This window comes from Trachurus trachurus (assembly GCF_905171665.1).
Source record: "Trachurus trachurus genome assembly, chromosome: 21".
Classification (NCBI taxonomy): domain Eukaryota; kingdom Metazoa; phylum Chordata; class Actinopteri; order Carangiformes; family Carangidae; genus Trachurus; species Trachurus trachurus.
The window spans coordinates 3,780,730-3,793,400 of NC_139899.1; the positions used below are offsets into that span (position 1 = coordinate 3,780,730).

Sequence of the window (12,671 nt, forward strand, 5' to 3'; positions counted from 1 at the left end):
ACAGCAGAGCAGAGTGACTGACAGACCCGTGTTTCGGACCAAACACTCTATATAAGTGATTGCCGTCGGAAGATATTTTATTTAAGACTTATATTAACACAAATACTCCGCTTACTTCTACTTTAATGACACCATGACCAACTGTTAACTTGTTTCAAAACTCATGGAAAAGTTTGGGAACCATCAGTGGCTCGGCTGACAGGGATAGCTAACGGCGGTAGCTAAGCTACAGTAAAGGTTGTAGCTAAGCTAACATCAGGACGTCCCTCCCGTTGTCGGACACAACATGAAACTACTCCAGTTAGCTCAGTCATGTTGTAACTAAGATATCCGCTGGAGAAAATATTTGTTCATGGACCGTTTATTGAGTCACTGAGTTATTCAAATTAAACAGGTAGGCTAACCGTTAGCCCGGCTAATCTAATGACTAAAAATGTGCACACAAAAACCCAAATGTTTGTCCAATCATTGGTTTTATAAACTCCACAAACATCAGATTAGTCTAAACGGCGATATAGTGACATGAAAAATGAGATATCGAAACTCTTGTCCGTCACTATTGATGCTGGTTTTCTACCCAGAAGTGGGCTAGTTGTAAACAGCAAGGCAATTCAGTTTAGGCTATAGATGGAATCTCCAGTGTTGATGTGTCTTCCCCTGCAGCACTCTCTGTTGCTATTTCAGCCCCACCTTTTCTGACCAGGTCACAGGAAGAAAAAGGCCCCCATGATTTTTGCCTTTCTGTGTGTATGGGATTCTGATTTGAATTGTCAGCTGAATCACCTTTTCTGTCTCATGACCCCATTTTGACATCACAAATTTCTGGTGATCCCGTCAAATGAGATGCGCCAGCTCAGATATTTCTATATGCTGCAATTTATTTAAACTTGATTTAAATTCGAGAAAGTGAAAGTATAGAATACAGTTCTTCAGGATTATGTGTGGTGTTTTTAATCATATTTTCATCAATTAGGCTACTGGACCTTTCAGGTGACCCCATTTGAATTCCAGGAGACCCCACATGGGGTCCCGACCACAAGGTTGAAAATCACTGCTTTAAAGCCTCAAGCTTTTGTGGAAAAAAGTTATGTTTTTAATAGTGTGCAATATATTATTATCATGATATTATGTTAAAGGTGAGCACAGCTGATGACGGAAAGCAGACCACACCATCTTGTTTCAGTTTGGCCACACCTCCTCATACAGGACACAGTTCCTACTTCCTAAAGTTAAAAAAACATGACACTCAAAAATAATTTAAAGTTGCAAAAATATTTAAGAAAACATTTTATTTTACATAAACTGTACAGATGAAATTTATTTGACTAAATGATTCTTATACAGGAACTAAAAATAACTTTCTTATTAAATAGAAAACTGAAACAAAAATAGAATTAAAGATGAAAAAATGAAAAGTGTTGCTTATTGTACAAAACAGAGAATGAAAATAGAGCTAAGAAATGAAAATCTTATATCGTACCCTGATACAATGGTAGGCCTTTTTCGCAAATCACAAAAAAAAAAGAAAAGAAAAAACAACAGTATTGTACACAGTAACGGCCTTTGCCATCTTAGTACAGCTCAAATCTTGGCCTCTTTGGTTCCATTAATTAAAATACATTTGAAACAAAATTCAATTTTACTTCTATAAAAATAACATTTCAATGGCAGTTTTTGTTTCACTAATCCTGCAACTTTTCAGTGCAAACGTCACAACAATCATTCGCTTTGGAAAAGGAAGCGAAAGATCACATTTCAAGTATTGATAAAGAGTTGAGGACTGAAGAGGGAGAGAGAGAGAGGAGGAGAGACAGGAAGAGTAAAGAATTCAGTCTAATAGACAATGTTGAGTGTGGGTATAGATTACTATACATTGCATAGCTCGTGTGGCACTTATTTAGTGATGGGACAGGACACTCAGTACCCCTTGGAAGGCATTTCTTTATACAAGTGCTATTCAGGGTGTGCATTTTCAGTTTCTGCAAGTGCTGCACTGCACCGTGGCGACGCACTGGGCCCCCACTCTGTGTCCGTGGCCCCCACAAGCTTCCACGGAGCACTCTGGGGTCAAAGCAGTTCTCTCTGTCTCTCTCTCTCTCTTTTTCTCTCTCTGACGTTCCCAGCGCACAAGTGAAGTGCACTTATGAGATCTATCTTCACCTGGTTGTCATGGTAGCAGGAGCCTGCAGCATTCTCAACAGGCAGGACAGCCGGCGGGGGCTGAGGGCCGCGGTCAACAGTAAGGACGACGACAACAGAGACATTTTTTGCAATTTGCTGCTGCTGCCGAGTGTTTAATCCTGCAAGGCATTAAGAGCTACTGGTCTAATTCCACCAGAGAGGACAGTCAGACTGAGTCTGTCGGCATAGTAGCGAAGTGCTGGTGTTCTGAATTGTATAAGCTGATGAATTGTCAGTGCTTTATAAAAACAAAAGTCTGTCATGTGCTTAAAAAGTACTTAGGAGGAGCAGTGTGGGAGCATGTGTGTGTGTGTGTGGAAAAGGGGACGAAGGGCGGGAGGAGGAAGCCAATCATGTCGCTGGCTGATCCTGTCACGTTCCTTAAGCGCTTTTCTTTTTTCTTTTTTTTTTATCTTCATTCAAGAGGAGATGATGAGCCATTATTTTTTGACTAGAAATGGCAAAACTAGAGCAAAGTATCATTTGGTGATAGTAATCGTTCCCTTCTCATCCCAGCGCCGGCCGGATGCCGGACCCTGCATGGGCGGCGGCGGCGGCGGCGAGCTCGTCGCTGCAGTCCGACATAATAACACGCTGCTCGCACGATCGAGGCACGTGCAAGCGGGCGCGACACTGACACTTGCGTTTGCTAGATTGCGCCAGTGTGTGTGTTTGTATGTATGTATGCACATACAGTAGGTATAGTTATATTGTATATGTGTACCGTACAATAACGTCCTGTTTGTACAAAAAGGCCTTTTTTTTCTGACTGGTTGGTAGTTCAGATGATGGGAAGCGGCGGTCGGCGCCGGATCAAGCGCAGCCGCACTCCTCCACGATCATGTTGGGCACGTCCCTCTTGACGATGTTGTACTCATCGTCGAAGTAGAGCATGGACATAGTACTGAGCTTGGTGGGGATGCAGCAGGAGTTGACCGAGCCCGGGCTCATCCCTCTCATGCGGTACTGGTTGACCACCGCGGTGTGGAAGGACGACGCCGACCCCGGCACTCCGGCCATGTACGCCGGGCAGCTCCCCTCGCAGTAGTTGCCGTAGTAACCGGCCGGCGCGATGATCCAGTCGTTCCAGCCGATGAGGCGGAAGTCTATGTAAAACTGCTGCCGGCAGCACAGGCCCCCGCTGGTGCCGTCGCACTCCAGTCCCCGCTTACGGATGCGGTGCTTCCCGTCCACCTGCCGGGCGCGCACCACCAGGAAGGGCCGGTGGGACGGGTCGCCGGGGTCGACCAGCACCGGAGACACGCCGGACGAGTCGCAGCCGTCGCAGTGGACCTCCAGGTCCTGCCTCCGGCCGCCTTTCCCGAACACGGCCCGCACCGCCTCGGAGAGGGGGAAGGTGTGCCAGCCGCTGCGTTTCAGATCAACGCGCTTCTCCACCAGGGTCCAGCGAGCCGTTCCTCCCCCGCCACCGCCGCCACCACCACCGCCTCCTCCCGGGCCTCCCTCCGCGGTGCCTGAAGCCCCAGGCTCCTGGTAATGGATCTTGACCGTCACCTTCCTCCGGAGGCCCTTCTCCGGTCCCGGCAGCACGCGGAAGTAGAGCCACAGGTTGGCCTGGGACACGTACAGGTTCTGGTTCCCCTCGTTGGAAATGAGGAAGTAGATGCCGGTCTTGGAGGAGTGTCCATCTGTAAGAGACAGGACAAACACAGTACGGTTTATTATCAGTCTGATAATATAATAAACACAGAGGAAAAACACTTTTTTTGTCTCAGTTGTTATGTGCCAAAAGTATGACATCTGAGCAACGTGATATCAGATCTGGTGCCAGAAACAGGACAGTTCAGGCAGAGTTCACCACAGGTCAACGGACACTTTTAACCACATCAATGACATCATCTGCTGAAGACCATGAGACGTGACTAAAAGCACTGGAACCTGTCCAGTAAGTGGACCGTGTGTTTGATATCAAACGCATTTCTGTTATTTCAAGAGAGGGTGGTTGGCGCACACACACACAAACACACACACACACACACAGCATATGCTCAGAAAGTAGAATTCCCTCCCTCCCCTTGCCATCACCCACCGACCCCACCACCCCCTCCCTCCAAGAAGGGCACGGCTTTGTCTTTAAAGATCTGTTTTCCCCCCTTGTTTTCTCTGTTCTCCCTCAATCACTTTGTCAGGTGACCTCTGCGGGAGCTCCTGATAGGCCAGCTGTGACAGGCCAGTTCTGGGATCAGACCCAGTTGGCCCTAAGAACCAGCTTTGTAAGTGACAGGGCCAAAAAGGGAGGGGGAGGGGGGGGGAAGTGAGAGAGGGAGGAGAACAGAGAGGAAGAAGACGAAGCAGCGGAGGAGGAAGGATGCGAGGGGAAAAGGTGGGGAGAGGCGGACGGACGTGGCCAAGCGCTCCCAGCGGAGTTCACCGAGTTCGCCGCTGGTGGTGCCCAACCTGAACCCCACCCCCCCACCCCTCTCCCCCCCCCCCCCCCCCCCCTCCCACCCCCCCACCCCCCCCCCCCCCCCTCCTTCCAAGTGTAAGCACCCCTGAGAGTGACAGCACAAAGCCCCCTGTGAGGCACTGGGAGACAGCCGCGCTGCAGCCCGGCATTGAAACACGTGGCTTTGTGGCAAAAAAAAAAAGCATGTGGCAAAAAAAAAAAAAAAAGCATGATGAGGCAAAAAAATAAAAGCCATTTACATGACACTGGCCACTTTTCCACAGTGCCACAATGAAGAGATCCCGGGTGTCTAAAAGGTGGCAATGGGCTCTCCCCTAGTGCTATTTCTTTTTTCTTAAGCCCTAATGATGTCTTCCAAATTACCCTGAGGTAACTTGAAAGGTTTCTATTTCTGGAGATTTTGGGTACAATGTTGCTCAAGCGGGAGCAGCGCCCCTTTGAAAGCGGCCAAATTACTTTGTTTGCCGACTGATTAGTGTGTGTCAGTGTCAACAGGTGGCCACCAAAGACGGGTCCCCCCACCCCCCCTTTCCTCCTCCTCCTCCTCCTCTTTAAGGGCGCCTCACACCCTCTTCCTCCTGTAAACCGCGGCTTTACATTCACACAGGGACCTGTTGAGACCGGCTCTCTGTCAGCTGGCTTGCATCCACCTATGCATCGACACACGCCCATGCCCTCGGTGAGCAATACATCAAATATCAGCCTTCCGTATGCACCGAAGCCCATGGGTTGAAGTATTTACAAAAGTTTTCTTTTTACAAAAAAAAAAAAAAAAAGCTGCTGCAGCTCTTACCGGCAACTGTTGTAAAGGCCCCTCAGGGCTACAAGTAACTAACCTCACCTTCATTCAGCGAGTGTGTCTGTGTGTTCCTACTTGCCTCAACAGCTCCGAGCTTAGAAAAAAAAAGAGGCATCGCGCAGCAACGGGGCCGACACCGGCGTCACCGTGATAAACAACGCAGGGAGAATAAGACTGACCATGAATCTCAGAGCTCAGCTGCTTGTTTGTGTCCTTCTGGTTTTAGTTTCCCCCAAAGAGCTGCAGTGTAGGATGTTTGGTGATGTTATCATAATAGTATCTGCTCTCCATTTAAAGTAATGGTAACACTTTACAATAAGGGTCCATTAATTAACGTTAGTTAGTACATTATTAAGCATTAATTAACTGTTTACAATCAGTATTATGTATAACTTAGGGTTAGGAAACACATTAATTAATATAACCTATTAGTAAGCAGTTGATTAATGTTTACTACTCAAAGTTAGTTAATCAATTAAAAGTTAAATAATGTAATTAGTTATAATTATGTATGCATTACTCAGCATTAATTAACACATTAGTTTAATGCTTAATAATGTACTAACTAACGTTAATTAAGGGACCCTTATTGTAAAGAGTTACCAAAGTAGTTCATTTCAATACTGATTAATTAGTCTTTCAAATCCCTGGAAATCATGAAAGATTTCCAACTCGCTGTCATATTAAACAAACGAGGGCAGATCCTCGACTGAGAAGCTGGCACACTGAGATGTCTGGCACATGTCCTTGAAATTTAAAAAAAAAAAAATGAACAGCTGACTGCTTGATTGAACTAATTGATTGATTAATTGGTTGATTGTTTCAGCTCCAATACACCGTCACACTTGACAGGTTTTCCATGAAGCCGGGAGCAGAGAGCGGAACGGCACACGAAGCAGCGAAGTAACAAAGATGTGACGGCTTCGTAGCTAACTGGCCCTGAATGCAAAGAGAGGAGGGACATGATATATTTTGGAATTAAGGAAAGATAAGTTTCAAGTATGTTACAGCTACAGCTGATGATCTGATGTCATCTCAGCATCACTTTGGAGCTGGTTGAAAAAACACATACTATAACACTATACACCATCACATGCTGCTACTTGTGCGTATATGACACGTGCGCTTCCAGCATCACCTCTGTATGGTTTTGTAACACGTTTAATCACAAGGGCGAGTTCAGGGGGCCGAGGCCGTACATATACGTACATCAGCAACTTATTCCCAGATCCTTTTAAGGAGGGAATTGTTCTGCTCATCCAGTGTTAGCTGGCCCCGACACGCCTCGCCTGACCCCGCAGTGGAAAGGTTGCCTGTTGAGTATCAGCAGGCGAGACACCTGGGTGGGCTCGGGGAGGATAAAGAGCTGCTTCAGCGTGTCTCCACCTGCGCCACCGAGTCGGGGAAGAGGCCGTGGAAGCAGGCAGGCAGGCAGGGCAGGCAGGCAGGGCAGCTCCTCCTTTAGAGCTCATTACTCAAAGCTTCTGTCGACAAAGACCACACGGCGCGGAAAAGGACAAGGGCTCGGCGCTGAGCGTTTGTGGCTCTGGCGTGCGCACGTAACCGGCTGGGGGGGGGGGGAGAGCGGGGGCCAGCTCTTCAAGAATTCCACCGAGGGGCGATGAGGTGGAGAGGATGGGAGGGCGGAGCTGATGGAGATGATGGGAGTTTTCGGGGGGGGGCTATTGTCGTTGAGCTTTGCTACAGAGACACTTTAAAGAGACCCCAGGAGTTTGCTTTTGCTATCTACATTACCTACACGTGTTAATGGATCCATTTTCAATGAATATATTGTCTTGTCTTTATCGTTATTTTGATATTATTATTTAGTGGTTGGCTCGACCAGCATTTCCTGGACGCTGCCCGGCGGGTCATAGACCAGAGCGCCATCTTCATGCAAATGAGAATGACTGAGGCATCCTGGGTAATTTAGGGGCAGCACCTGGCATTTTTAAATTCCCTAAGGTCTGCACTCAGTGGCTTTGTGTGTTTTGATGGAGCGTAGACTAACTAACAATCAATTTGAATGTTTTATTTTTTGTTTCTTTTGTAGCACTATGTCTCATAACTATTCTGACACCCTCCTTGAAACCGACCGTTCACGCTATCCTGAAATATTACAATTAATTAATCTACGGTAAAACGGTATGCCCATTTAGCCTCCCACAGTCTAACTGGATCAGTGATCCCACACAGTGGCCAGAAGTTTCTTACCCGGACATCTACACGTATTTGGTCCAATCACCAGGTAGGTTTTGGCTAAGTGTTGTCTGTAAGTAGCCTGTTAATAGCCAACTTTTTGTTAGTTAGTTTGTCAAGCCAGTTAGACTGAACTTTTCAATGGAGGGATGCTGGGCGCTGCCCCTAAATTACCCAGGATGCCTCAGTCACTCTCATTTGCATTTAAGATGCCCCTCTGGTCTATGGGAATAACGTCGCCGAATCGCTAGTTGGCATCGTTTATGGTCGGAACTACGACGGTATCTGATTGTCTTCCAACCTCCAACTTTCGTTCTTGATTTGAAAACATTCTTGGCAAATGTTTTCGCTTTCGTCCGTCCGTCTTGCGCCAGTTCAAGAATTTCACCATGCGCGCAGAGGCTCATAGGAGATGTAGTGTGAAAACACTTCCGCCTTCCGAAACTCCTCGTTGTCCCTTTAAATGAATCATTTCTAGTATCATAAGCTACGGAGAGGAGGCAGCCAGGGCTCAGTGGGTGAAACACACACTTGTGAGTGAATGTGGGATCTGTCTGGACCCGGTCCAGCAGCACCATGACTGACAGCTCTTCATGAAAGAGTCGTGTCCTGAAGTAAACCTGCCAACCGATCCTCCGGGGGGGAACCGGGCCGGAGTTAATGACCTCCCATAATGAAGTCTTAATTCCACGTCTTGGACCACTCGCCACGGGTTCACTGGGTCCACACGGCCACGCCGAGCAATCAAGAAGCGCCCGATCTAAACTTCTCCATCGACCCCACCCCTCCTCTCTTTCTCTTTCTCTCTTTCTCTTTCTCTCTCCACCCTCCTTTCCCTTTGCCTGTGTCACCCGCTCCGCTCCTGTGGATACGGGACACCAAATCCCTCAGCGGGTACCCGTGGGACCATGTCAGGGGAGAAGGGAGATTGGCATCGACTCCCTCACCTGCCCCCGCAGCCACTTGGCAGACCGCGTACCTTTGTGGCACCGCAACCGGAGATAAGAAACCGTGGGTGCAGAAGAGGGGAGGCGGGGAGCGATGGGGGGGGGCCCGAACTGACCTCCCCGTTCATCACATACAAAAACACCTATTGGTTTGGCCCACTGTTGGCTAAACATATGCCAACCTCAACCCCCCCTCTCCCCAACCCAGCCTTGTCCTAAACTGACAACAACAATCCGAGCTCCCCATGCTTTTTTTTATATTAAGGGGGGTGGCAGCAGGGGGGGACAAGCTCCCCTGGCTTCGGAGCTTTCTGGAGACCTTGCCTCTGAGCCGTGCCCCGGCTGGCAGCATCTGATCTGGGGGGCGTGAGCCAGCTGGCCAGGAGGCAGACGGGGTCTAGGGAGCAGGGACCAGAGCCAGCTCCGTGGTACAATGCCACACAAATGCTCAAAGGTGTGAGGAAGAATGGAACTAGAGAAAGAAGAGGACGACGAAGAAGACGAAGAAGCAAAAAGGAGCCCAGCGAACCTTTAGAGCGACAAAAGCATTCTTTACAACATTGCAATATGGGCACACATACACACAAACACACACATGCATACACACAATATCAACCCCCCCTCCCCTCCTCATCCTCCTCCTCCCTCCCCTCTGCCATCGCCGGTGCCATACCCCTCCACCCACACTCCCCCCCCCCACCCCCAATCCAACCCTGCACAGACTCAAATGTCTCATGCATTATTCTGAGCAATATCTTTTGTTTTCTCTGCGTCTTTTTTGTCCTTTCTTTTTTTTCTTCTTTAACGTTGACATGTTGTGTTCAGCAGGAACACATAGTGCTCTTATAATAATTGCCTGGCTTTTGTTCCCTTTTCATGAGGGTGCTCAGATCATTCCCATTGGAAGGCAGGACCCAGCAGTCCATTCAGGCTAATTGTACCAGCAGGGCCAATGGGAAAAGACAGGATGGTGTGTATGTGTTTGTGTGTGTTTGTGCGTGCGTGCGTGTGTTTTAAGACATCCTATTTTTGGTGTCTTTAATTGTATGTTTTCTTTTTGTTAAAACTAACAGTTTGTGTCAGGGACGCGGTTCTCACAGCTCTAACTGACAATTATTGGATTCTGTCAGGCACAGATGATTTCAGGCTTGTGTTGTGTGAGTATGCGCTTGTGTTTAAGCTTGTGTATGCGTAGCGGGTGTGGGTGTGTGTGTGGAAAAGAGAGAGGAAAGGGTGTTCTCTTTGGACTTCTGAGAATTAGTTAGATACACATTCTTAGAGGAAGGGATAAATGGCCAATTGAGGGACTTTGTCCGTATTTAAAAGAGCTGCTTTATACATTGGAGTATTGAGTGTGAGCACAGCTTTAGTGATGAAATTGGATTCAGAGGTTCTTTTTATCCCCTAGACAACACATGGGGTAATTTAAGGACTCTTTCTTTGGTTTCATTTCTTTTTGATTTGCAGGAGGTTTTAACACCGACCACTGGCTGCAGATGTAGGAGCTGGGATGTAATAAAATGATGGAAATGATGATTATGGCTCCGATTAGTTTAAAATAATGTTTTCTGCCATACTGTAGGTTATCAAAGGATACGCTTAAAAAATAACTAAATAAATACAAGTCAGAGTGCAGTGAATGAATGAGACTGCTGTTTCTAACAGCGCAGTCAAAAGGTGAACGGGTTCACCCAGGGGTCGGTTTAGATGTGTGCAATTGAATTATTGATCACTACCTGATTCGGCGAAGCTGATAATCTCCGAGGTCTCCGCGTGCACCTCGTTGTTGAGGGCGGCCTGTCCGTCAAAGCTGGGGATCTCCACCCGGCCGTCCTCCCGCACTTTGCCGGCGTGCAGCCTCCGCAGCGCCGTCACCATCGCCGCCTTCGGGATGGGATGAGTGATGTTGGGTCTGTCCCTCATCTGCAACCTGTTCAGTATGTGTCTCTTCACCGCCTCCAGAAAGTCTATGTTCACCCGCTCCGACTGATCCGGCGCCCTGAGGCCGCAGGACGCGCACGACTCCTGGGGAGAGGAAGCCTGAGCCTGAGCCTGAGCCTCGGTCCCGGTCACCGAGCCGCAGCGCACGGAAGAGGAGAGGAAGCAATAAGCGACTAGACTAAAAGACAACAACCGGCTGGAGAAGCTCATGTTTGCAGTTAGAAGTTAACGTCACAGCCCAGGTGCTGTTCAGGATCGGGATGAAAACATGAAACACACTCTCTTGAAAGGTTAAAGCTACTTTTTTCTTTCAATTAAAACATGTGAAAGTTCCGGGAGGACATCCACCGGTGTTCCACCAAGTCAAACGCCTACTTACAAAAGAAAATCCACAGAAAGGCCAAGGAAAAAAGAAAAAAAGCTTTGTATTCCGCAAGTCATACAAGAGGCTAACTATCTGTGGTCATTTCACTTCATCCAGCGATGCTCTGCGCAAAACCCCCCCAAAAAAGTTCATGTCTCTGGATTGCGAGGCGCAACTCGGGAGTTTGGAATCATTGACGCGCTTCTGTCACAGCACGTTTAGCTCAGACGTGTAATCGACCAAAACAAACGAGGCGACACTGTTTTCACCGATGAGTTGAAATTAAAAAAAAAAAAAAAAAGGAAAAAAAAAAGCTGTCGGTGTGTCCAGACGCGTTCAGTCCTCCCATTCAAAAAAAAAGAAAAAAAAAAAAAGAATCACCACACACAGAGAATGAGTCCACTTGCGCACAGCTGCGGTCCCAGAGAGAGTAACAACGCTCGGTCAGGTCCCGTGGATTTATTTAGTGTGTGTGTATGTGTGGGTGCGTGTGCGTGTGTGTGTGTGTTCAGCTCGGTTACCGTGTCGCCCCCCACCACCCTCTCTCTGTGTGTCTGGCTATAAGGTGCGTCCTGCAAAGATGCTGCTCGCTGACTGAGACCCTCTTCTCTCTGTGCAATCACGACAACAGGGGCTCCGCTCACCCAAAGTTTTTATACACGAGTCGAAACCACGTGGGGATTTCCACCAACTGGACGCATCGGATTATTAGGGACTACTACGTTAACACAGCCACGACTCCACTGATGGAGCAGCAAGGTTTTATTATGGTAACGCGCGGAGAAGGGAGAAGGTTGCATAATTTACCCAATTTTTGGCTTTTTTTTTGTTTGTTTGTTTTTGCCAACATAGTGAAACAATATCATGATCGATATACTACTAATAATAACACAAGTCTAACACAACTCAGGTTCAGTGTGGATGCTGCCTGACTCAGTGGAGATCAGGTTCCATTCAAAATTCACACTTTCACAGTGTAAAAAACATAATCTAGAAAAATATTAAAGCCTCATAATCACCTCATCAAGTCAGTTGTTCAGGTTGTAACCTGATACATAATAATGTTATCAATTGCATTTAAATAAGTTATTTAATGTGTAATTACAAATATAAATGCAATATTCTATGGTTTTTTATTTTGGTTTATTTTAGTTTAATAATCTGGATGAAGTTAGAAATAAAAAACTGCAATTCCAGTTGAGAGTTCATGGCGGGTTATCATCCACATTAACAGAGCAATAGCACCATCTACAGACTGGGACCTGCCATTACATAACCAAATGGGATATTAACTTTGATAATTACTTAGCAAAGTATTTTACTGTATTGAATTCAACAAGTTGGTAAATTTTACTGTAGTCTATATGAAGGTGTAAGGCTGTTAAACTTGTACCACCACCGCCGTCATTACCTCCCTTTTACCCTGCTGTTAAACCAGCCTGCTCTCCCTGCTCATGAACCAGTGTTCCCACCAATACTCCCATTAAGCTGACCTGCTCTCCCTGTTTTCCCTGTATATGACCCAGCCTGCCCACTGGAAGCTGCCTCCAGATCCTTTTGACTCAACTATCCTATCTTCCATATTATTCCACATTACATGTTATAAACTGTTTGGTAACACTTTACAATAAGGGTCCCTTAATTAACGTTAGTTATTAAATATATAAACTAATGTGTTAATTAATGCTGAGTATAATGATAACTAATTACATTATTCAACCTTCATTATTACCTAATAATTGATTTACTAACTTTGAGTAGTAAACATTAATTAACTGCTTACTAATAGGCTACATTAATGAATGTGTTTCC

General features: G+C 46.8%; 1 protein-coding gene across 1 annotated transcript; it reads right to left on the reverse strand.

Annotated features, from left to right (window-relative positions):
• Window positions 1-2,994: 2,994 nt before the first annotated feature.
• On the reverse strand, window positions 2,995-10,705 carry LOC311004746 (inhibin beta B chain-like; the record flags this gene model as incomplete). Its single annotated transcript, XM_083996915.1, has 2 exons — window positions 2,995-3,830; window positions 10,291-10,705. The coding sequence occupies 2 exons, from the start codon at window positions 10,703-10,705 to the stop codon at window positions 2,995-2,997; spliced, it is 1,251 nt and encodes a 416-aa protein (XP_083853041.1).
• Window positions 10,706-12,671: the final 1,966 nt, after the last annotated feature.